Source organism: Mesoplodon densirostris, chromosome 11, assembly GCF_025265405.1.
Source record: "Mesoplodon densirostris isolate mMesDen1 chromosome 11, mMesDen1 primary haplotype, whole genome shotgun sequence".
In the NCBI taxonomy this organism is placed as follows: domain Eukaryota; kingdom Metazoa; phylum Chordata; class Mammalia; order Artiodactyla; family Ziphiidae; genus Mesoplodon; species Mesoplodon densirostris.
The window spans coordinates 77,311,696-77,334,847 of NC_082671.1; the positions used below are offsets into that span (position 1 = coordinate 77,311,696).

At 34.0% G+C, this 23,152-nt stretch overlaps 1 protein-coding gene across 3 annotated transcripts in view; it reads right to left on the reverse strand.

The window, feature by feature from the left end:
* Nucleotides 1–23,152, reverse strand: part of WASHC4 (WASH complex subunit 4) — a 71,173-nt gene that overhangs the window by 19,643 nt on the left and 28,378 nt on the right. For all 3 annotated transcript variants that reach the window (XM_060113261.1, XM_060113260.1, XM_060113259.1), the window contains exons 19-32: nt 22,622–22,727; nt 21,948–22,064; nt 20,629–20,797; nt 20,198–20,352; nt 18,509–18,583; nt 16,665–16,769; nt 13,745–13,879; nt 11,724–11,832; nt 7,891–7,957; nt 7,342–7,428; nt 5,195–5,342; nt 2,703–2,799; nt 1,916–2,112; nt 1,257–1,356 (exon numbers count right to left, since the gene is read on the reverse strand). In XM_060113261.1, coding sequence (XP_059969244.1) covers nt 1,257–1,356; nt 1,916–2,112; nt 2,703–2,799; nt 5,195–5,342; nt 7,342–7,428; nt 7,891–7,957; nt 11,724–11,832; nt 13,745–13,879; nt 16,665–16,769; nt 18,509–18,583; nt 20,198–20,352; nt 20,629–20,797; nt 21,948–22,064; nt 22,622–22,727 — 1,667 coding nt within the window. The remainder of the gene's footprint in view (nt 1–1,256; nt 1,357–1,915; nt 2,113–2,702; nt 2,800–5,194; nt 5,343–7,341; nt 7,429–7,890; nt 7,958–11,723; nt 11,833–13,744; nt 13,880–16,664; nt 16,770–18,508; nt 18,584–20,197; nt 20,353–20,628; nt 20,798–21,947; nt 22,065–22,621; nt 22,728–23,152) is intronic.

Below are 23,152 nucleotides of genomic sequence, written 5' to 3' on the forward strand. Positions count from 1 at the left end.
CTGAAATGTCTGTTTTGTCTTAATGCTTTAGGCCTTAAAGTAAATGGCCAATCCACCTGCAGAATATTCCTAGTTACCTAGGCTGGAGACAAGGTTCTGGCATCACGAAAGGCCTGAGCAGATCGTAAGCAATAACTCAATTTCTTCACAATTTAGATTATACTGACTCTAATTCTTCCAGATGGCTTCGCTAAATATTATTTTTAAATGAACCCAAACATAACGTATTTTTTTTATTTAATAAATATTTAGTATCTTCCAGGTAACAGCCGGCAATCATTCTTCAAGAACACGATTATTATTCAGTCTAGATTCCAAAAATGCCTGCATTTAAGTAATACTGATGGAACATTATCAACAGGGAACAGGGTAACTGATATAAGTGGTCTACCCAAATGAATCACCTCTATTCAGTGTGAAAAACATACTTATTTTAAAATTTAACTGGCAAAATAAGATTAGTAAAAACATCACGTTTTATGAAGTATCTTTTATTCTTGATTTGTGAAATACAAGTAAGAAAAAGGAAAAAGAGCAAACATGAAACCTGTCATGTTGCTGTACCTAGTTTTAAGCTTCCAAAGAGGAAACCTAAGTTACATAATTTCCATAACAGAAAAAAGGAAATATCCATTCTTCAGGGAAGACAATTGTTGCTAAATTTCAAATTTGAGAGAAATGTACCACGAGGGTCCCTTAAGTATGAAATGCTGAACAATTTACACCCACAAAGAATATAACGGACAGAATCCTCTCCTTAATGACTATCAGCTATTATGGCTCTACTGCTCTCTAATTCTCCAAGGCCTGGCTATGGAGGAGCACAGGAGGCTATTACTGTGACACTAAAATGGCCCTGACTATTTTATGTCTCCTTAATCACCTGTCCCATACATTCAGTCAGTGTCTAGTCATCAGCAGCTCTGACTTAAGCCAACATTTAGTCTCCTCCTCTAATTTGTTCGTTCTTATCTGATACAGTTGAAGGGTGAAAGAAAAAACCCTAAACTTGGTAAATTTTTTTTTAATTAAGAGATGAACTGAATAAAGAGTTATCTCAGAATGAAATGCATAAACTATGTTAAATTTCTTTTCAGTTTCACAAATGATCCCCTTAGGCTTTACTTCTTTAAAAAGACATTTCTAGGTCTATATTATTTTTCAAAAAGAAAAGTCTGACTAGATAAAATGGGGTATTCGTGTCTACTACTAAAGACAGATTTATTGGTCTTTCCAAATTTAAGCCACTCACTGACCTTCTTTCTCTTTCTTTTCTTGGTTTTCTTCAGCTGCAGTCTTGTCAGCTCTGAAGAAAATTCTTGCACTGCTCAGTGAGAAACAGAGCAATTCAAATTCCTAAGTAAATTAAAAAAATTAGAAATAAAAGCTGAGAATACTTTAGTAAAACATCAAAATTATATTTAATATCAAATTATTTCTAAAAAGCTCTAGTGAGTGCGAATCACAAACACAGAAACTGAACTGTGTAATCCACCCATTTTTTAAGATATGAGTCAAATGGCTTCCAAATGCCATTCATTTAAAAATATATGGGCCGCCCTGGTGGCGCAGTGGTTGGGAGTCCGCCTGCCGATGCAGGGGACACGGGTTCGTGCCCGGTCTGGGAGGATCCCACGTGCCGTGGAGCGGCTGGGCCCGTGAGCCATGGCCGCTGAGCCTGCGCGTCCGGAGCCTGTGCTCCGCAACAGGAGAGGCCACAACAGTGAGAGGCCCGCGTATTCCAAAAATAATAAATAAATAAATAAATAAATAAATAAATAATAAATACTCTTATGACCACTATTCATCTCACTTGTTAAAATGGGAGTTTCAATATGATTTATGTTTCTTCAGTGATCAAGAAGTAATGGATATTAAAAAGTCAAAGCAGATCTGACTGTTAACTCTCCTCTACCTGTAGATAAACATCCAGTCGCTTCTGAGTGAGATTCATGGTTTGTAGCAGTTTTTCATCCTGACTAGTTGACTGCACATTCTGTTGCTTAGCAACTGCTCTTATCTCCTTCAGGTACTTCTCTCTAACAGACTGGAACCAGTGAAGTGAGTCAAATTCCTGGTACTGATCCAAAAGCTTCAGAATATAAGCCACACCTAGAAGTCACCGGCAAAACCAAAACAAAATTACAATGTGTAGACAAGTTACATTCTACTCCACCAATAATTCCTAAAATTAAGCTAACCATTTTGAATTAATCCTTTTTCAAATTACATTTTACAGCACAAATGAATAAGTTTAGCAATATGGCTTAATTCTTCCTTAAAAACATATAAAGAACTAAAAAAAAAGGCCAATCAAGAAGAAATAACATGGCTATGAAAATCACCTGGAGATAACATATGGCTGTAAAGGTGGGGAAAAACTTCCACTGCTAAATTGACAACAACTAGGAAGCTACAGGAAACTAAATACAAGATGCTCAAACTGTAAATAAAACCACAACAAAAACAAAGCCTAAATAATTAGGTCCAACCACTCTAAGTGATTAGCAATACCAAAGGAGCATGAACAACAGTATAAATAATGGTCAATCAGATGACCCAGCCAAAAAATAAACAGTAAACACTGCTCGTGAAAAACGAATCTACAAAGAGCACATAGCTCTATTCTCAAGCAAACATTTTGAAAAATCCATTGTAAGGTAAACATAAAATTCATGAGAAAACAATTCCACTAAGCTTACCCATGGCAAAGCCATCATCAGTAAAGGCAGCTCCAATTTTATTTTTTTTATTCAATTTCTCCTTGCAACTAATGGAATGCTCTACAAAGTTGAGGGTCTAAAAAGATATAACAACATTAGAGAAACAATTGTGCTAAAAAATCTTCAGTTCCTAAAACAGACGTTTCAAAAATTATAAACAGGATCTCTTCTAAGCTCCTGTCCTTTTGATTTGAAACGTTTCCCTCATATAAATAGCCTCTTGGTGAGGTCATAATCTGTGTAAGTATCTCTTAATGGCTCTTCTTTCCAAGTCCTTTAAATATGAGCACTCCCTCAATCACCACTTAACCCAAGCACAGTGCTTTTGTGTATGGTTCATTCTAAAATATTATGCACATTTAACAAATGAAGGCACTGAGACTTGAATGGTTTAGTAACTTGCCTAAAGTCATACTCTAAATCAAAGTTGTAGTCAGAAAAGTAGGCCTGCTTTACTTAAAAGCTTAAGCACTCTTAAGCATGGCAGTCCTTATTTCTGCCCACCCAATTCATTCTACAGCAGTAGTTCTTACCATATTCTCGGTTTAAAAGGCTTAGTAGTCATTTGGATAAACAAATTCCCCCCCAAAAAAAGCACTTCCCTAAAAGTTTAGCTCCTCTGAAATACCTTATCTAATCATAGCATTTATTCAACAAATATTTACTGAAACTTAATAATACCAGGCATTATTAAATAATTACAATAAAAAAATGAATACCATCAAAGAGTTCACACTCTATAGAGCAGCACTCCTGGCAATGACAGAAATGCTGTGTATCTACACTGTCCGATACAGTAAGCCACCAGCCACATATGGCCACTGTGCACTTGAAATGTGTATGGTAAAACTTAGGAACTGAACTGAATTTCTTCATAAAATTTCAACTAATTTACATTTAAGTAGCCATTAGGGGCTACAAAAGGATAGCACAGCACTGGGATATAGACAGACCTGTTTAAAAATAATTATGGTACAGTGTGATAAGTACTATAATAGCCTACACTGGAAACAAGATTATCAAGCAAGTTCCACTTTTTTTGCCTGTAAAACTTACTTGGCAATTAACCACATTTCATAAAATCTTTGTCAACTGTTACTTAAATCTTCTTTAGATAGCTCATTTATGTTTGTCTTCTTTCTGGAATTAGATTATAAACTCAAGGACACAAGAAGAGCATCCTATACTTCTCTTCTTTGTAGTGTTCGTAATCCCTCTTGTTTTCTCCATCACTAACTGAATTCTGACAGCAGCTCTGCAAAACTAGACTCTTCCTCAATCCCATAAATGGTTTGCCATTGCTGTTTACCATGACTTCAAATTAAAGAAAGATGGTGAGAACTCACCATGAGTTAGTAACTACACTATTATCAAAGTATAACTAAGATAGACTCGCCTCCAATCTGACACTTCTATTCATATCTGAAAAGCTAATGCCTATCAGGTAACTGTGGACATTTTTGCTACATAACAATTATTATAATAGAGCATTAACAATTAACGTATTAAAAAAAACAGTAGAAAGGAAAATGTGTGAAGAAAAAAGCTGTCCATAGACCATCAGCTGCTTTCAATGGATAATAATGGTTCTAATATGTTAGAACATATGTGTTAATTCAGGCAGCAACGTAAAAAGTTGTAACTCGATCAAAGTTAGATGTAATCAAAAGCTACATCTGCTCAGTGATATTTAGATTTTAGAGCTATCCATTTATAAATTTTTTAAGAAAGAGCTTTGTTATAGAAACCTTTACAGAAAAATAACTCTTATTGCTAATATATACCTCTCTAATCTCTTAACTCCATTTTCCCCACTGCGACAATTGTTTTTATATTGCGATTTTGGTTAACTTGAGCTATTTTTAAGATGCCAACTACAGAATTAGAGCAAAACATACCATATGCTACAACGAGAAAGCACTAAAATTTTAGCTTAGATGTTCATATTTAACTACCAAAAAGACAGAAGTTGTCCTCAAATAGTATGCTTTTAAGAAATACTTCATATTGTAACTGTCTACATTAATCACTTAAAATGAGTGTATGGTATACTTCAGCCCAAAGATTGGATGGATGGATGGATGGATGGATGGATGGGTGTGTGTGTGTGTGTGTGTGTGTGTGTGTGTGTGTGTGTGTGTGTGTGTGTGTGTGTGTGTGTGTGTGTGTGTGTGTGTGTGTGTGTGTGTGTGTGTGTGTGTCAAATAGTGTATGCTCAAGTAATTTAAATTACACTAGGATTTCTCTGGCTGTTATTAACAAATAAGAATCTTTCTGAACTATGAACAAGTCTCATTCCACATAGCTAAGAAGTAAAAATTCTAGGCCGCATTCACTGAGACCATATTTAGTTTTATCTACAACCAGAAAGTCAACAATACAGTCTGTTTGCATTTCCTACTGTAAAAAAAACTGGATCTATTTATTAATACTTTTTCAAAAAATTCATTTTGGGTACTAAAAATACTCACCAGAGGTGGAACAATGATATAGAAATTTCGGAGATGTATATTCTTCGGCCTTCGAAATTCTGGAGCAAAAACATCCACAAGCATTTTGAAATACTCTGTGCCTTCAGCAGAATTTCGTGTGTGATCACTGAGGACTGAATCCAAATGCCTAAAATGCAAAAAAATTATTTACTTGGTTCCTTTCTCAAAAGAAGATGTGGCTTTTAAAATCCACTTCTCATTAGTTTAGATGAGAGCACTCAAAAATGTGAAATATAAAACATCTCTAAGTAAACTTCCTTGGGGTTCAGAATGAACTCATTTTTTTATGGACAGAGGCTAATCAATATGATTTAATTAACTTAGTTCCTAGAACAGAATATGTAGGGCCTCTATTAGACAGAGGCTAATCAATATGATTTAATTAACTTAGTTCCTAGAACAGAATATGTAGGGCCTCTTGGAACTTTATAGAATTTTGTATTTCTTCTTCTCACAATGAGCCCTGTAGAATTCCATTTCATTGTGAATAAATTCCTTTTCATCTTAAATCTCTTCACTATCACTTCTTCTATACCTCCTTACCTCAACTGAAACCCATCTCCTTTTGAAGAACTTAGCTTCCCACTCAACCTTTAGAAACATTAGCTGCTTTTTCTCCTACATCCCTTATGTACAGCTATTATCACTTTCAAATTATTATTCCCCCACCACTAGACAGTCTTAGAAATCTCTCCTTTGAGACTCACATGATCCAACTATATCCAACTACCCCCTCCTGAAAGCAGGCATCTGTAACGTTTTAACCACTGCTCTACATTTATTTATCTTGGACTATGATACCTACTCCAGTTCTCCTCCATCATTCTGGAAGACTTAATGTCCATTTAGATAGTCAATTCGTTATCATAACCTCATAACTCCATGACTTCACCTGCCATGAACTTTCCTTCACTTGATGAGTAAACATTTTGGGTGAGAATACAAAATAGGTACTTGCCATTACATTACATCAGGGGGCCCTATAATGTCAGCATGTCCTGTTACTGGTGATGCTAAGTTTGATCACTTGGTTAAGGTGGAATACATCAGTCTCTCCATTGTGAAGATGTTTTTTTCCCTTTGTGATTAATAATCAATTTCTCAGACAATTTTTTCATAGTGAATGAATACTCTGTTCTCCAAAAATGTTTGAGAACCCACTGACGATTTGTCTCATTTCAAGTATTACAGTCATGGTTGCAAAGCTGTTTTTTTCCCTAAATTTTCTCATCCCTTCTGTATTTACTAGCTGGCTAGCACTGTAAAAAAGAACTTTCCCTCTGCTTCTCCAACTTTTCTTATTATCACTATACTCACGGTTTCTTTCTTAATTCAATGTATTATAAGCAATCTCTACCATTATTCTTTTTGATATTCAAATTGTCTCCACTTTGCCCAGGGGTGCCCCTTCATGCCTGAGTCAATAAGTGTTACAATTATTAATAATATAACTTAGTTTTCTAAAGACTTTCTTAACAATTCTGCATGCCTCTCTCAAGTTTTAAATTGTTTTTCAAAATCACCATTTACTCAAGTCTGTAGCTCTGCACTGTCCAATAAGATAGTCATTAGCTATTTAAATTTAAATGAAATAAAAATTTTAATTCAGTTCCCTAGTCCCATGAGCCCTATTTCCAGTATTCAACAGCTACATGTGGTAGTGACTGCTGTACTGGACACTGCTGCTCTAGATTACATGAAAGGAAGGACTAGTATTCTAGAAATACTAGTTGGCAAATAGAAATATTTAAAAAGAGTAAAAAGAAATAAATGAAATGAATTTTATTAATGAGAGATCTGGCATTCTTTTTTAAACACTAAATCCTCAAAATCAGTTATGAACTTTACAATTCAGCACATTTCAATTCGGACTAGCCACATGACAGGTGTTCAACAGTCACATGTATTAGAGACCATGGTCTAGAAGATTCCTTTTAGAGAAGTTGGAAAGACACCAGAATACTGTAGTCTTGAAAAAATTATATTTCATCAACTGAGACCATTACTTGCATAGTAAAAACACTGACATATAAGTTTATATATTACCCTCTAGTCCTGTCTTTAACATTTAAATGAACATATACTTTTTAAATCTCCAAATTTAAATTATTCCAAAATTAGATTACCTAGCTGCTTTTAATGTTTCTTCTGCAAGACCTTCTTCTTTTACTAGCTCTTCAAAATTTACAATATCTTCAAGATCAGGTACAAATCTACATAAGAATTTGGGAAGGAATTTATTAAGTTAAATATGTGAAATTGACACAGATATGAAAGCAGTACTGTAAGACTCAATTTTTCAACTGTATCTTTGGAAAGAATTTTGCGTTTCATTTATATTATTAATATCACCACTTTACCATAATTGAATTTTAGATATATGAATAATCAAATTATCCTTAAAAATCATGTAATCTATAGAACCATTCACAAACTAATAAATTAACTATATCTTTAAGAGAAATAAAGCTTTTCAACAGTCTGCTGTAGTCTTAAAATTTAGGAAAAAATTTAACTAGTACAACTAATAATTTTCTTCCATACTTGATCTCAAAATATATCAACAAAAAAAGAAAAAAACCCTCTCTACAATATTACTTATAAAAAAGACAGATTTAAATGACATAAAATTTCTAAATGGCATAAACAAGGCAAAAATATGTTTGCATCCATACCTAATGGCATTGCTGCTACAATGAAGGCCACCAGATCTTATCATCCGTACATAGCCCATAGCATTACCTTAAAAATCACACAGAAAAAAAATCAGATGTTTATACAAATAACTCTAAGTTCTAATAATCAGGAATACAGTTATTTATAGCAATTACAAGGTTTCCACTCCTAAGTAGCAAGAGATTTTGCTGTATTTTACACTTCAGTTTTTGCTCCATAAAAATAAAACTTACATATTTGTGCACTTAAAATATAAATGTACGTATATACATCTATATTAAATATTTTAAAAATAAATGTAACTTTCACTTGTAAAGTCATTAAATGCTGACTACATTTTAAAAAATCAAACACTTTAATGTATTACTGTATCAATAATTTCTTCACTCACATTAAGTATGTGTCTGTGTCTCTCACTTTCATACCCACACACAGCTAGAAGTGATATTCAGAAATCCTTATTTGATGCCTCCCAAACTAATATCTACAACCTGGGCTACTCCTCTAGGCTTTCTTATCCAATGCCTACACCTACATGTCTAAGAGAAATTTTAATTTAGTAAGTTCAACTCAAACTCAAGATCTTCACCCCCAATTACATTTTCTACCTTAGAAACTGACAATTCTATCCCCTTCCAGTAGCTCAGGCCAAATGCACTGAAGTCATCCCTGACTCCTTCCTTTCTCTCACACTTTATATCTAATCAATGGGCAAATTATGTTGGCTCTACCTTCAAAATGTAGCCAGAATCCAACCAGTTTTCACCACCTTCACAGCTATCACCCTATTCCAAACCAGCGCCATCTCCTGCCCAGAAATGCACTATGCAATGGCCTCCTGATCTCTCTACTTCCACCTTTAGCGTCCCACCCCTCACAATGTTTCCTTCACATAGCGGCTGGTGGTTCTTTTAAAACTAAGTTGGAGCATTTCATTCCTTTTCTGAAAACTCTACAATAGCTTTCCATCTCAGAATAAAATCCAAATTCCTAACATGGTCATCACAGCCTTGTAAGATCTTGCCCCTTGCTGCTGTTCTGATACCATGCCCTACCATTCAGGTCTTCACTAACTCCATTCCAGCCCCTGACTATTTCCCCAAAATGCCAAGCAGACTCAGGCATTTTACATTTACTGTCGCCTCTTTCTGGTATACTCTTCTCCTAGCTATGCATGCACATGGCTTATTCCTTCATGTTATTTAGGTTCCTGCCCATATATCACCTCCTTAGAGCTTTCCCTGAATATCACTAAATAGCACTGCCCAGCCCCACTATATCTCCTTACTCAGCACCTATCATTGATACATTATGTATCTCTCTGTGTCTCATCCCACTAGAATGCAAGATGCATGATACAGCTTTTGTTTTCTTCACTGCTCTATCCCTAGAGCCAACATTTCCTACTCAAATGAGATGAAATTACTTGGGAGAAAGAATAGACTAAAAGGTAAGAAGCTGTTAACATTTCACAACCATATATTACAGTACTTTACATACATAATCTCATCTGATACCTTTTAAAACCCTCAAGTAGTATTACTGAATCTATTTTAAGGCTTATCTCAATATGAGAGATGATGTTGAAATGTTTCTTTATGCATCTTAGAAAAATCAAGCATCTAGTGTGATTGTTTTCCTCCAAATTGTCAAACTGGTATCTGACTGATCAAATGTGCTAGTGAGAAGCAAACAGAGAGTAGCAGTTAAGAGCAAACCTCTGAAGCCAGACTAGTTGGGTTCAAATATGGACTCTGTACTTTTTAGCTATAAAACCAAGGTCAAGTTATAAACTTTGTGTCTTAGTCTCCACATCTGTTAAATTAAGCTCTAAAGGGGCAAAGACTTTGTTTATTGTCATAGGTATCACCAGCACCTAGGAACACTGTGTTGTCCTCAATAAACCTGTGGAATGAATGAATGGAAATAACATTTACTTCATAACATTGTGAGTTTTACATGCATTAGAACATATAAAGCACTCAGAACAGCCTTGGCACATAGTAAATAAATGCTCAATAAATGTTAATGGTTGTTAATTATTTCAGCAGGCAAAGAAGGACTTAGGCAAAAGGACTTCTCACTTTGCTCCCAGCTCTGAGATTCCTTACTCCTTTTCTCAAGAGAGTGAGAGACTCAAAAGCACATTACAATTTTTTATAGGCAGAGGTAAAGAATTTATATTTCCTAAGAAGAGAATAAAGAATAAAATGCTGGAACAAAGTAAAAAGGATAATATGCGCCAACTGCGGAATACATGCTAGTGGCAACAGAGGGGTCGTTATTTTTTGTGTATTGGGGGAAAATGTGTATTTTGATGTGTATTGGGGGAAAATGACTAGCATACTAAGCTCATGATTTAATGATAATTTTAGTACAAAATTATACTTTTAAAAAATATAAAAACATGAAATAAATACTACTACAGGCAGTATTCACATGGGGGAAAAAGCTCATATTGGTGTATGAATTAAGTGAAGTTTTAAGCAACACTGCTCCAGAAAAACAGCTCTTAATTTGAGGCCCATGGACTCTGACTTTGAGCATCTGAACTCCAGTATATTATATGCAAAAATATATGTGAACGTGCATATGGGCACTGTTCTGGGAAAAACAAAAATCAATCCAGAGTTTTCATCAGATTCTCAGAAAGGGTTAAAAAAGGTTGCTCCAAAAGTTTACAATCTAATATGTCATCAAATATCACTATGAATAAAAAAGTACTTATTTGAAAATACCTCATTATTAAATTGTTTAAAATTAAAAATTTACTAAGGTAAAATTCTCTAAGTTCTTGTACTAATACAAAATAGAAAGGCCTAATATGTAAACCAATTAATTTATAAAACTTAAGCTAGTGCTCACTGACTTTACTACCTAACTAAATGCTTATAACACCCTTCCCACTAGTAAACTTAAGACCCTTAGAACAAAGGCTATTTGTATTCTCAGCATCTAGAAAAATATCTGGTATAACAGAGCCTTTATAAATGTTTGATAAATGAATGAATGAATCTCAGGAGGCACAATTTTACCAAATTATAGTCAATAAAAATTTACTAACTGCTTGGTGTCTGCAACTGTGAAGAATACAAAACACCTTTGGACTTGGAGCCAAAAAAGCCCCAGCAACGCCACTTCTCTCTCTTGAGTTTCTCTTTTTTCATCTTTAAAAACATGACTACATGCCTATCTCAAGGGTTACCGTGCGGATATTACTAAAGATAATATATGTGAAAAGCTCTAGTAAGCATAAAGTTTTTTAATCTAGGATTATTTTTAAACGCAGTTCTTGTTTTTAAATATAGTATTACACATTTCAGAAGACAAGTTCTACTTGTAAGCAGAAGGACAACTCAAGAAATTATATATAAATATGAAATGATGTAGCATAGAAAAATTATTAGTTAACTTTTCACATAAACATTTTAAACCTTTGCATTTAGGCTTAACTTTTAAAAGTCTAAAACAGTGCCTTGAACAGAGTAGGTACCCAATAAATAGTTACCAGTGGACTATTTACCATGAGTATGGTCTTTGAGATGAGTTAGTTATTATATTTTTAATTTAACTGAAGAGCTTATCCACAAAAATATTTATATTATTTTATTTATAAATATTTCATTTATTTAAATTAATCCATAATCTCTCAATTATTAAGCACCAACAGTCTAATCATACTTGAAAAACTTTTGGTAAGAAAAGGAAATTATTAGTGGAATAAAGCTGAACTCAGGCACTCACATACTAAGTTTATTCGTATGAGATACTTAATATATGAGATAGTCTTGGGATTTGTACGTTATTTCCCAACACTTTTACAATAACTTACCAATTTGGCTGATGAGTTGCCTGAACTGATCAAGGTAGCTTTGTCCCTCTGGGGTTATTCCAAGTTTTCTGATGCCTCGATTGAATTTTTCTGCTCTTTCAAAAGGATACTAGAGAGATAATTTGAAGACCACCATTATTAACAAAGACCCCTAAAACATAAAATGCCTACCGTGACAATACGACTGTCCTTTCTAATTCTGTATTTCCATGTGCTTAAAAAAAGTCACTGAAGTCTAGTGACAAAAAATTTATAGCACAAAAACTACCAATATTCAAGGTCAATACAAATTAAATAAGGAGAATAATTATTAATGCCGCCAAATTTAGGTTTTCCACCAACATTATTTGTCTCCCTAGACCCAACTACTCTGTCAGATAGATAAAAGAAATCAATTCCTCCTAGAAACATTTGTTCAGAAATGTGTGACCAAGTTTCCATGGCCTGAGAAGTATCAAGGACTTACAATTTTTCAAGTCATAGCCAATTAAAAGATTTAGAAAATTACTCATTTTATATTAATAAAAAATGGAAACAATACTTATCCAACAACAGTATTATTATTTATTTCTCTAAACACTAGTAACTTCTGTTCCAATAAAGATGAGAGTGAATATAATTTTGCACAGATAACTGTAATCTGTAATTTTAATAATTATTTCACCAGAAAGTAATATTTTGCTGCTCTGACACTGAAAAGAACTAACAACTAGTGTATAAAAGGGCTGGAACTAGGTGATGCTTAAGACAGTTCTGGATGCGGCAGATCAAACGTAAGATCCATCTAAGCCTGCTGGTTCTCCATCCACATGGCTATATGCCTCTGTACTGTTACCACTTGCAATTCTTCATTTCACTATGGGAAAACTTAGCCCTGAGGGTGAAGGGAAAATGACATTCTTATAAATTATAGATGGGACTGTCAGTTGATACAGTATTTTTAGAGTACTTGGCAATATGTATCAGAATTTTAAATACTCATTTTCTTTGCCCTTTTCCTCTTCAAGGAATCTGTCTTTCAAAAATATTTGAACACACAGATAAATGTTCAAAGATGTTATGTGTAGCACCGTTTGTAACACAGAAAAATCAGAAAAAAACTAAATATCCACTCAGTAGGAGAAGGTTAAAGGAGTTACAGTATACATCTTTACTATCAACTCTTTAAAAGAATGAGGTAGACCTATAAGTACTGACATGTGATAAGCACACTGCGAAACAGTATGTTTAGTTTTAGTCCATTTTTGTTAAGGAAAAAAAAGCAATTTTTGTAATGCACAAATACATGTTTATCACACAGACATCTGGAGGGCATCACAGGACACTGTTAACAGTAACTGCCTCCAGAAAATGAAACTGGAAAGAAAGAGAAATGAGGGAGGATATTTAGTTTATGCACTCCATATTGCCTAAATGTTACAAAATGAGTATGTTCTGCTTGTGTATTATTTTAAAATACAGAAAGGTAACACCTGACTACATTGATCATTTAATTTTTCCTTACACTTTTGTTTACAGTGAATGCAAAGAGTAAGAAACTGCAAGGGAAAATATAGAAACTAGGAAGCCAAATCAAGGAGACGTTATGTGGAAAATAATAAAGAAAAAAAACCCCAAGAGAGTAACTCATAATGAATTTTAGCATAAACATTTGCCATACAGGCAAACCTTGGAGATACTGCAGGTTTGGTTCAAGACCACCACAATGAAGCAAATATCGCAATAAAGTAACATGAATTTTTTGGTTTCCCAGTGCATACAAGAGTTATGTTTACATTGCACTGCAGTCTATTAAGTGTGCAATACCATTATGTGTAAAAAAAAATGTACATACCTTAATTTAACAATACTTTATTACTAAAAAATGCTAACCATCATCTGAAAACACAGGTTTGACACAAACCAATTTGTAAGAAAGGCAGTATCTGAGAAGCACAATAAAGCAAAGCACAGTAATATAAGGTATGCTTATATACTCAACAGTTGAATCAAACTACCTTAAAAAGAATATGTAAAAATACCTTATGATCATTTTGGTCCTTGATTTCCCTGAAAAACCGAATATCTTTAATCAATCTGGATTTGATATGTTCATCATACATAAATTGGCTAAATATATAGAACTTCTTTTTCAAAAACTGGTAGGTGAAATTAACCTATAAAATTAAAATTTCAAAAATTGGAGAACGTTATGAAAATTAATTTCAAATCAATATTACTGAATAAAATAATCTAACAAAGTCTAATTCATGTTGGACCTGAAATATTTAAATAAATGAAGGTTTTTTTGCCCAAGTTTACAGAGCTTTCTAAAAGCTCCCCTTAAATATTTTTATGACACAAAAGGAAAAAAGAAATTTAAAAAATGGAAAATACTTTCATAATAAGACTAAGAGCTATAGTTAGAATCATAAACCAGATTTGACACTCTAGTTTTCAAGTCATAAACCACACTCAGAAGCTTCTATGTTCCACCATTCATAAGATTACTTATTACTAATCTACGTGTCTAAAATGATACTAAAGTAAGAAACATGGTGCTCTTTGACCTTTCCTGAAGGAAGAGAGTAAACACTCAATTACTTATCCGTAAATATTTTGAGCACCTCTTATGTGCAAAGCAATGTGCCTGCTCTCATGCTAGACATGGTCACCATCATGAAGTGTATTTTAAGACAGTATGTGTTAAATAAACTATATCTCAACTGCAGTAATTTCTAAAATGAGAAGTATAGGTGTTCTGAGAATGGGTTAAAAGGCCCTGACCTAGACTCAGAAAACACTGAAAAAGTAGGATTGGAGCTGAGATTAAAGTCAAAATAACAAGATTAATTCGGACCTATAGATGAAAGCCTTGTACTAATTTCCACCCCCACCACCCTCAAATATTACTACTTATTTTTGCATATGTATGCCCTTTTTAAGTCTTCATCACCCAGTTATAGAAATGCATCCTTTCTCAGAACTTTTCTTGTGGCTTAAACATTGCTTTTTCTTGATCTCCTCAGCAGCAGTAGTCTTAGAAGTAGTCTCTTCTTTACCCTTTCCATTCCTTTTTTTTCCATACACTTATTTATTCATTCATTCATGGCTGCGCTGGGTCTTTGTTGCTGCGCGGGCTCTCTCTAGTTGCGGCGAACGGGGGCTACACTTCATTGTGGTGCGCAGGCTTCTCATTGTGGTGGCTTCTCTTGTTGCAGAGCACGGGCTCTATGGTGCGTGGGCTTCACTAGTTGTGGCGCACAGGCTTAGTTGCTCCACGGCATGTGGGATCTTCCCGGGCCAGGGCTCGAACCCGTGTCTCCTGCACTAGCAGGCCGATTCTTAAGCACCGCACCACCAGGGAAGCCCATATCCTTTCCATTCTTAAGAGTAGGTAACTCTGCCAGCCCCTGATCTTACTTCTTCTATGCTCACCTCATCATCACCAGACATCAGGAATTTACATTCATTAGTGTGGTTAACTGATTAACAACTGTTTTTCCTGCTAGAGTTATGAGAGCAATTACTATGAGAGCAGGAAATGTCTGTTTTTCTTATCCCAGTGCCCAGCACAGTGCCTGAGACACATAAAACATGAGCATAATTATATCTGTTTTTTTTTTTTTTTTTTTTTTTTTTTTTATTTTTTGCGTTATGCGGGCCTCTCACTGTTGCGGCCTCCCCCGTTGCGGAGCACAGGCTCCGGACGCGCAGGCTCAGCGGCCATGGCTCACGGGCCCAGCCGCTCCGCGGCATATGGGATCCTCCCAGACCGGGGCACGAACCCGTATCCCCTGCATCGGCAGGCGGACTCTCAACCACTTGCGCCACCAGGGAGGCCCTATATCTGTTACATGAATGAGTGTTTGACAGATGAGGTCAAAGAAGAGTTTGATCCTTAAAGGTTCAGAGTTTATTCATCCTGAAAGGCTCAGACATCTCTACATGGATGACTCCTTGTTTTAAATTTGAAACTCTGACTACCTGTGGCCCCTTCCTCTATTGATAACCACTAACACAGAGCTCCAATCACATTACTTATCAGCTCAAATACTTCAATGGCTTCCCCACTACACTAAAATGGTCCCTATGTAACTTTCCAGTCATGTAACTTCTCCCTATTCCCTTACTCCCAAATACGCTTAATAACACTTTACTATTTAAACACTTGCATTCTTCTTTCCTCAAAGAGAAACTGTGGTCTGAAAACCAGGTAAATTTAAAGACTTCTCTTTTTCCACTGAAGGAAACATAGCATATAAGCTCAAATGATTCTCGCAAGTGACTGAATGCCCATTTCTAAGAAGATTCAAGATATTTTTTCAGCAAATTGCTATTTTTATGGATATTAAATAACTAGTAAACGCCCTCCCAAAAAAAGAGCATTACTGATGTTAAATAAACTATCAATGATTTGCTTTCAGAAGCAACTTACAGAGAATATCAAACAATCCACCCAGATATATACTTATGCTGATGTCCTCAAATCTCCAATGTTATTTATAAGGATGATCTTAAGATGGTAAAACATTCAAAAGTGCCTTTTTTTTAAAGATTTTTTTTGATGTGGACCATTTTTAAAGTCTTTATTGAATTTGTTACAATACTGCTTCTGTTTTATGTTTTGGTTTTTTTTGGCTGCAAGGCATGTGGCATCTTAGCTCCCCGACCAGGGACCAAACTTGCACCCCCTGCATTGGAAGGTGAAGTCTTAGCCACTGGACCGCCAGGGAAGTCCCTAAAGTGCCTTTTGAATTACAAAGCTTCCATCACATCTAACACAATTTCAGTGACAGACATTTTAATTATACCAAACAGAAAAATGGAGATTAAGGTATAATATAAACAAGCAATAATGTATATTTACCAGAATATTTTATGAAAAAAAACTACTTTTCAAACTACTAAATTCAACAGGGGTCTACTACCCACACAACCTCCCTCCCAGAAGGTTCTTACTGTTGTATTCATGATTCCTGTGCCATGTGTTCGAATTGAATTAGCAATATGCCGAATGTTAATAGTGTTCAAATGTTTGTTATTGCTTGTTCGTTCAATAAAAATCTGTAATGAAACAAACATAATCGATAGCAAACACTGGCCAGTTAACCCAAGAATTTTACAATTTTATTTTATTAAAGATAATTGAAAAGTCATTCAAAAAGATAATACAGTCAAAGCAAAGGAATAAACAAGATGATCTCTAAACAATTATTTCTTGTCTTCTTTATTTTACTAACTTGCGCTATTGAGAATCAATTCTTCAAAGGCCCCTCAGCCTTTCTACATTAAAAAAATTTTTCTTCCACGCACATTATGGTCACCTTATCCTTGACAAAGGAGGCAAGAATACACAATGGAGAAAAGACAGCCTCTTCAATAAGTGGTGCTGGGAAAACTGGACAGCTACATGTAAAAGAATGAAATTAGAACATTTCCTAACACCATACACAAAAATAAACTTAAAATGGATTAAAAACCTAAATGTAAGACCAGACACTATAAAACTCGTAGAGGAAAACATAGGCAGAACACTCTATGACATAAATCACAGCAAGATCCTTTTTGACCCACCTCCTAGAGAAATGGAAACAAAAACAAAAATAAACAAATGGGACCTAATGAAACTTCAAAGCTTTTGCACAGCAAAGGAAACCATGAACAAGACCAAAAGACAACCCTCAGAATGGGAGAAAATATTTGCAAATGAAGCAACTGACAAAGGATTAATCTCCAAAATATACAAGCAGCTCATGCAGCTCAATATCAAAAAAACAAACAACCCAATCCAAAAATGGGCAGAAGACTTAAATAGACATTTCTCCAAAGATATACATATTGCCAAGAAACACATGAAAGGATGCTCAACATCACTAATCATTAGAGAAATGCAAATCAAAACTACAATGAAGTATCACCTCACACCGGTCAGAATGGCCATCATCAAAAAATCTGCAAACAGTAAATGCTGGAGAGGGTGTGAGAAAAGGGAGGGAACTCTCCTGCACTGTTGGTGGGAATGTAAATTGATACAGCCACTATGGAGAACAGTATGGAGGTTCCTTAAAAAATTAAAAATAGAACTATCATATGACCCAGCAATCCCAGTACTGGGCATATACCCTGAGAAAACCATAATTCACAAAGAGTCATGTACCACAATGTTCACTGCGGCACTATTTACAATAGCCAGGACATGGAAGCAACCTAAATCTCTATCAACAGATGAATAGATAAAGAAGATGTGGCACATTTATACAATGGAATATTACTCAGCCATAAAAAGGAACAAAACTGGGTTATTTGTAATGAGGTGGATGGACCTAGAGTCTGTCATACAGAGTGAAGTAAGTCAGAAAGAGAAAAAGAAATACCATACGCTAACACACATATATGGAATCTAAAAAAATGGTACTGATGAACCTAGTGGGAGGGCAGGAATAAAGATACAGACGTAGAGAACGGACTTGAAGACATGGGGGTGGGGGGAAGGGGAAGTTGGGACAAAGTGAGAGAGTAGCACTGACACATATACACGACCAAATGTAAAATGGAGAGCTAGTGGGAAGCTGCTGCATAGCACAGGGAGATCAGCTCAGTGCTTTGTGACCACCTAGAGGGGTGGGATAGGGAGGGTGGGGGGGAGGCTTGAGGGAGGGGATATGGGGATATATGTATACATATAGCTAACTGACTTTGTTGTACAGCAGAAACTAACACAACGTTGTAAGGCAATTATACTTCAATAGATATAAAAAAAATTTTTTTTTAATAAAAAAATTTTTTTTCTGAAACTCACTCACTTGATTGTTGAGATTATAGAGGTATCGAGACACAAATATATGAATGTTTCTCATAATTTCCAAGACATCCAGGCCCTACAAAACAATCCACAAAGAAGTTCTATTATTATTAGTTTAAAATAATCAGACATATCAACATAGTGACTTACTGCTTATACCAAGTCTCCCAATATTTTTAAATTATTTTAAAGAACAACTATACAAAAAAAGTACAACCAAAGGTTAAAAAGAGCCTTCTGACATGTACAGTTAGGACTATCTGCTTGGGGAAATCTGACTGCTTGTTATCTTATTCCTTTTGTGTAGACAGGAACTGTTAAATTTAAAATTTCAAAGATCCATGACTCAATCATTTCACCACCACTCTTGAGAATATGTGTCTTCCCAAGGATCTTTTCTATATTTTTTGCAAAGTAAACTAATGGCCAGATTATAAAAATAGATTTTAGAATCTATTTTAGATTCTAAAAGATTCTAAAATAATAGCCAGATTCTGGCTATTATTCTATATATAATAGCCAGAATATGTGTATTATATATAAACAGTATACATTTATAAAATATATACTATTTTTCAGGCATTGTGCAAGGTTCTTTATATGGAATTCTCCAATATGAGGTATTATTCTTAATTCCACAGCTGAAGAAAATGAAGCTAAGGGAGTTCCGCAAGGAAGCTAGGAAGAAGCAGAACCCAGGGATTTAAAAAAAATCTAATTCCAAATCCTTTGCTTCTTTTAATCATACTAGACCACTTTTAATATACAAGTTACCTAATAAGAATCCTTCATTCTTCAGTTATTACTCTAATACCTAATGGTATCATACAAACTGTTCCATAGCTTTTCTAATTGGGGCTCAAAGTAATATCACAATACCCCTTTGATTAAGCTTTTATTATAAATTTTCTCATGTTTTAATCTAAAAATTTATTTACTCATTTTTTTCTCCCACATGAGCTGAGACTGTTTTTATTTATTTTTATATCCCTAAATGTAGTTCAGTGTCTAGCATGTTTTCAGTAAAAATTAAATTTATAAATAAATGAATGAAAGGATATACAAACTGATCCTGCAATTGGTCCCTATATACACAGTAAGATGAATGAAAAATTATGATCCTCAACTTTTGGAATTAAATTAAGATTTTTTGGTAAATATTATCTGGATTATCTTAGAAAGAATTATATGCAACTTAACTGAAAACAAACCTTTGCACTCATGAGATACTGCCATACTGTAAATTAACTTATTGAATTAGTAAACCTAAATACTTGGTTGCATTCCTCATTTTAAGACAAATACAATTACATAAATTGAACCAATTTTCTAAGATATTAAAGCTTATATATTGTATCTAGGTTTAAAATCCTTAACTGTCACCTTGATTAAACTTTTTAAAATTCGGCAGAAGTCACCTCACTATCCCAACATGTTTCTGAAAAGCTGTATATAAATCTACGTATATTTCAAATTTTCAACAAAAGGAAAAGTATAAACATTTGGAAGGCTGTGGTAAATTCTTTCATAAAGCAAATTAGCACCATCTAATTTTTTATTCTTCTCAAGTATGAGGTTTTTTCTTGGAATATAAACATGTACTAAATAAAGTAAAAAGAAAAAATTTTTCTTAGAGAAATACTGTTATCATGCTACAATCAGACTATACCAAGAACAGTTTATACTATACCTGTTCCAAAGTCTGACTAGGAAGATGTGCCTCAGTCATAACCAATCCATAACGCTGAGTAGCTAAATTTCTCATTTCACTGTAAGTGGCCCAGTCGTGAAGAGCTACTGTTGTTAGATTGTAGAAAGTCTTGTCTAGGTAGTGAGTTACATAAGCTTAAAAAAAAAAAACAATCAAAACTTTTCTGATTCATGAACAGTAGGAAAGGAAGAGAAATGAAACTAAAAACAAAACAACTTGTCTTTGAACATTAAATTTCTTCCTTTAAAATGAGGTGCTAGGAAAATAAAAATGAAGAAACGAAAAGGAATTCAAGAATAAATGCACTAATACAAAGAAAGATTTTCTCAAGGTTTCGTTTTTGTCATCTGCTCTTTAACAGGGCAAACAGATATAGAATATGACCCTAAGAAGGAAACCAGAACACTCACCTCGAATGTCAATGAAACGACTGAAAAACCGAATTGGATTCAGAGAGAAAAAAAGGGCCAGGTCTTTCATGCCAACTTTGAAAGGGTTTCTGTCATCCAGCTTTAAATGAGTATGCACAGAAAGTCGCAGGTCCTTCTCTATTTCTTTGCACAACTTGTCCAGCAAATGCTATTCACAAAAAAATTGCTATCTTAATTTTTCAAAATAATATTCTAATTGTATTATTCTTCTAAGTGTCTATGTTCTCACTGTTAGAGCTTTAATACCTGTGCAATGATGAAAAAATTTGTCAAACTGGTTTAAGAGTCTAAATACTCTATGGTAAAATATTATTTTATTGGGAGAGTGAAATTATTTTGCTATCTATTGAAAATCAAAGATTTTTTTTGACCAGGGAGCAGTTAGATGAGTTCTAATGAATTCATTCGTATTTTAATTATAACACCCTTGAAAAAAATCAAAAGCTAACGTCTGATGGCTTCATTACAAGGAACATGAATATATAATATAAAGCATAAAATTTACAGAAACTGGCAACAAAGGAGGAAAGGTCCTGAGAATATGCAACAGAGAAAAATTTTTAAAAGCTTCCTTGTAATAATCATTAAAAAAAATCACAAAACTCATTGAGCTAAAAGCAATGAAATTAATCATTTTTTTCTGGTGTACCACGGGGTTCTAAGTACTGGCCAGACATGTATCATATTTTCTAAATACAAGTATTTAATATGAGAAATTATATTTTAAAATTTCACAATTTAATCAAACCTATATAAGGTTTATATTGTGAAGTGTACTCCTTTTTAATTCCTCCCTCCATATAAAAATACTGCTAGTTGGAAATTTAATTTTAAAGATATCAGTGTTTATAATACACACTTCATTAAAACAGGGACGGATGTACTATATTGCACTCAAATTATCTGTTACACAATAGGCTTTATACTTTTAAATATATTTCAGTCATTAGCTTTCCAAATGAAATTCAATAAAACATTAATAGTTAAGTTACCTTAACTGTATGACCATTAGCTGCAGACAATAGTCAAACCAACTTTTGCATTTGCATTCTTCTAACAAACAGAACTTTAAATTCAAATATACTATTTACTAAAGTAAAAAAAGGCTTCCCAAATTCCTAATCTGGATTTCTATATTAAAAATTAGGAATTAAAGACCAATTTAGCACAATAGTGATAGTTCTTTGTGATTTACAATAATAATCTTAAATTTGTGAAAGCCTGCTTCAATCCAAAAAGTTTTTCTAAACATTGCATTCTAGACACGTTTTAAGCTCTTCAATCTCAAAATATGTTACCTCATTTAAAATTTCCATGATTTCCTTGTCATAGCAATCCAGAAGTACTTCATAGGACTCTAAATGCCTTGCATGCATCATAGCAGGTACACAGTCACGTAAAGCACTGAACATGTACTAAGACGAAAAGTAGAATGTCCATGAATTAGAAAAATTACATTTCTAAATTATATTACAAAGGTTAATTACCTACCTTAAAAGACAAAACCTCAATCTGAAGGCTTTTTTACACATGACTATCTTACTTTCCTAAGTAAGAGTCGAATTTTATTCTCTGAAGCATATACTTTAAGTATACAAAAAATTCACATTAACTTATCCTTTTCCTACCTTGATCATTCAAATACACTCATTTCCATAAAGAAATGGAAAGATCTGAACAACATATAACTTACTGACAAATAAGTCATATTATTTTGACACAAACTAAAACCCAGTGCAATGAGAATGATTAGGAATAAGAGGGGAAGAGTGAAATATATATTAATTCATTAGTAGCAATATAAAATTTATCTAAGACTATATAAATTTTATGGAATATGCATAGCACTGTTAAAAAACAGCATCAGCAGTTTTAAAAGTTTATTAAATGATCTATTTTAAAATTAATTAAAGTGGTTTACACAGTGACTAAAAAAATGATGGGTTTAATCTTTACATTATTCTTTACTTACATGTAATCTGGCTGCATCAACAGCATTTTCATATACATCATCTAAATAAATTGGGAAGACAGCTCGATGCCAGTATAAAAAACAACAGTCACATTGTGTTTGGACTCTACAATGTAAAGTAATAATTAGTGGTACCAAAATTGAAGTAACCCAAAAAAATAATAAAAGGAATGACATTATATATCATAAGGGTAAAAGCTCTGTCTTACTCCTTTTTTTGTATTCCTTACATCATTTAACCCAAAATTAGTATAGAAAAGCCACAAAATAAATATTTTTCCAATTGAACAACAGTAACAAAACACTCCAATACCCGACACTGTCAGAATTCTGCAAATACACTTCAGTTTTAAAGCATACTTAAGAAACAATATAGGGTGGGATAGGGAGGGTTGGAGGGAGGCTAAAGAGGGAGGGGATATGGGGATATATGTATACTTACAGCTGTTTCACTTTGTTGTGCAGCAGAAACTAACACAACATTGTAAAGCAACTATACTCCAATAAAGGTATTAAAAAATACATACAGAT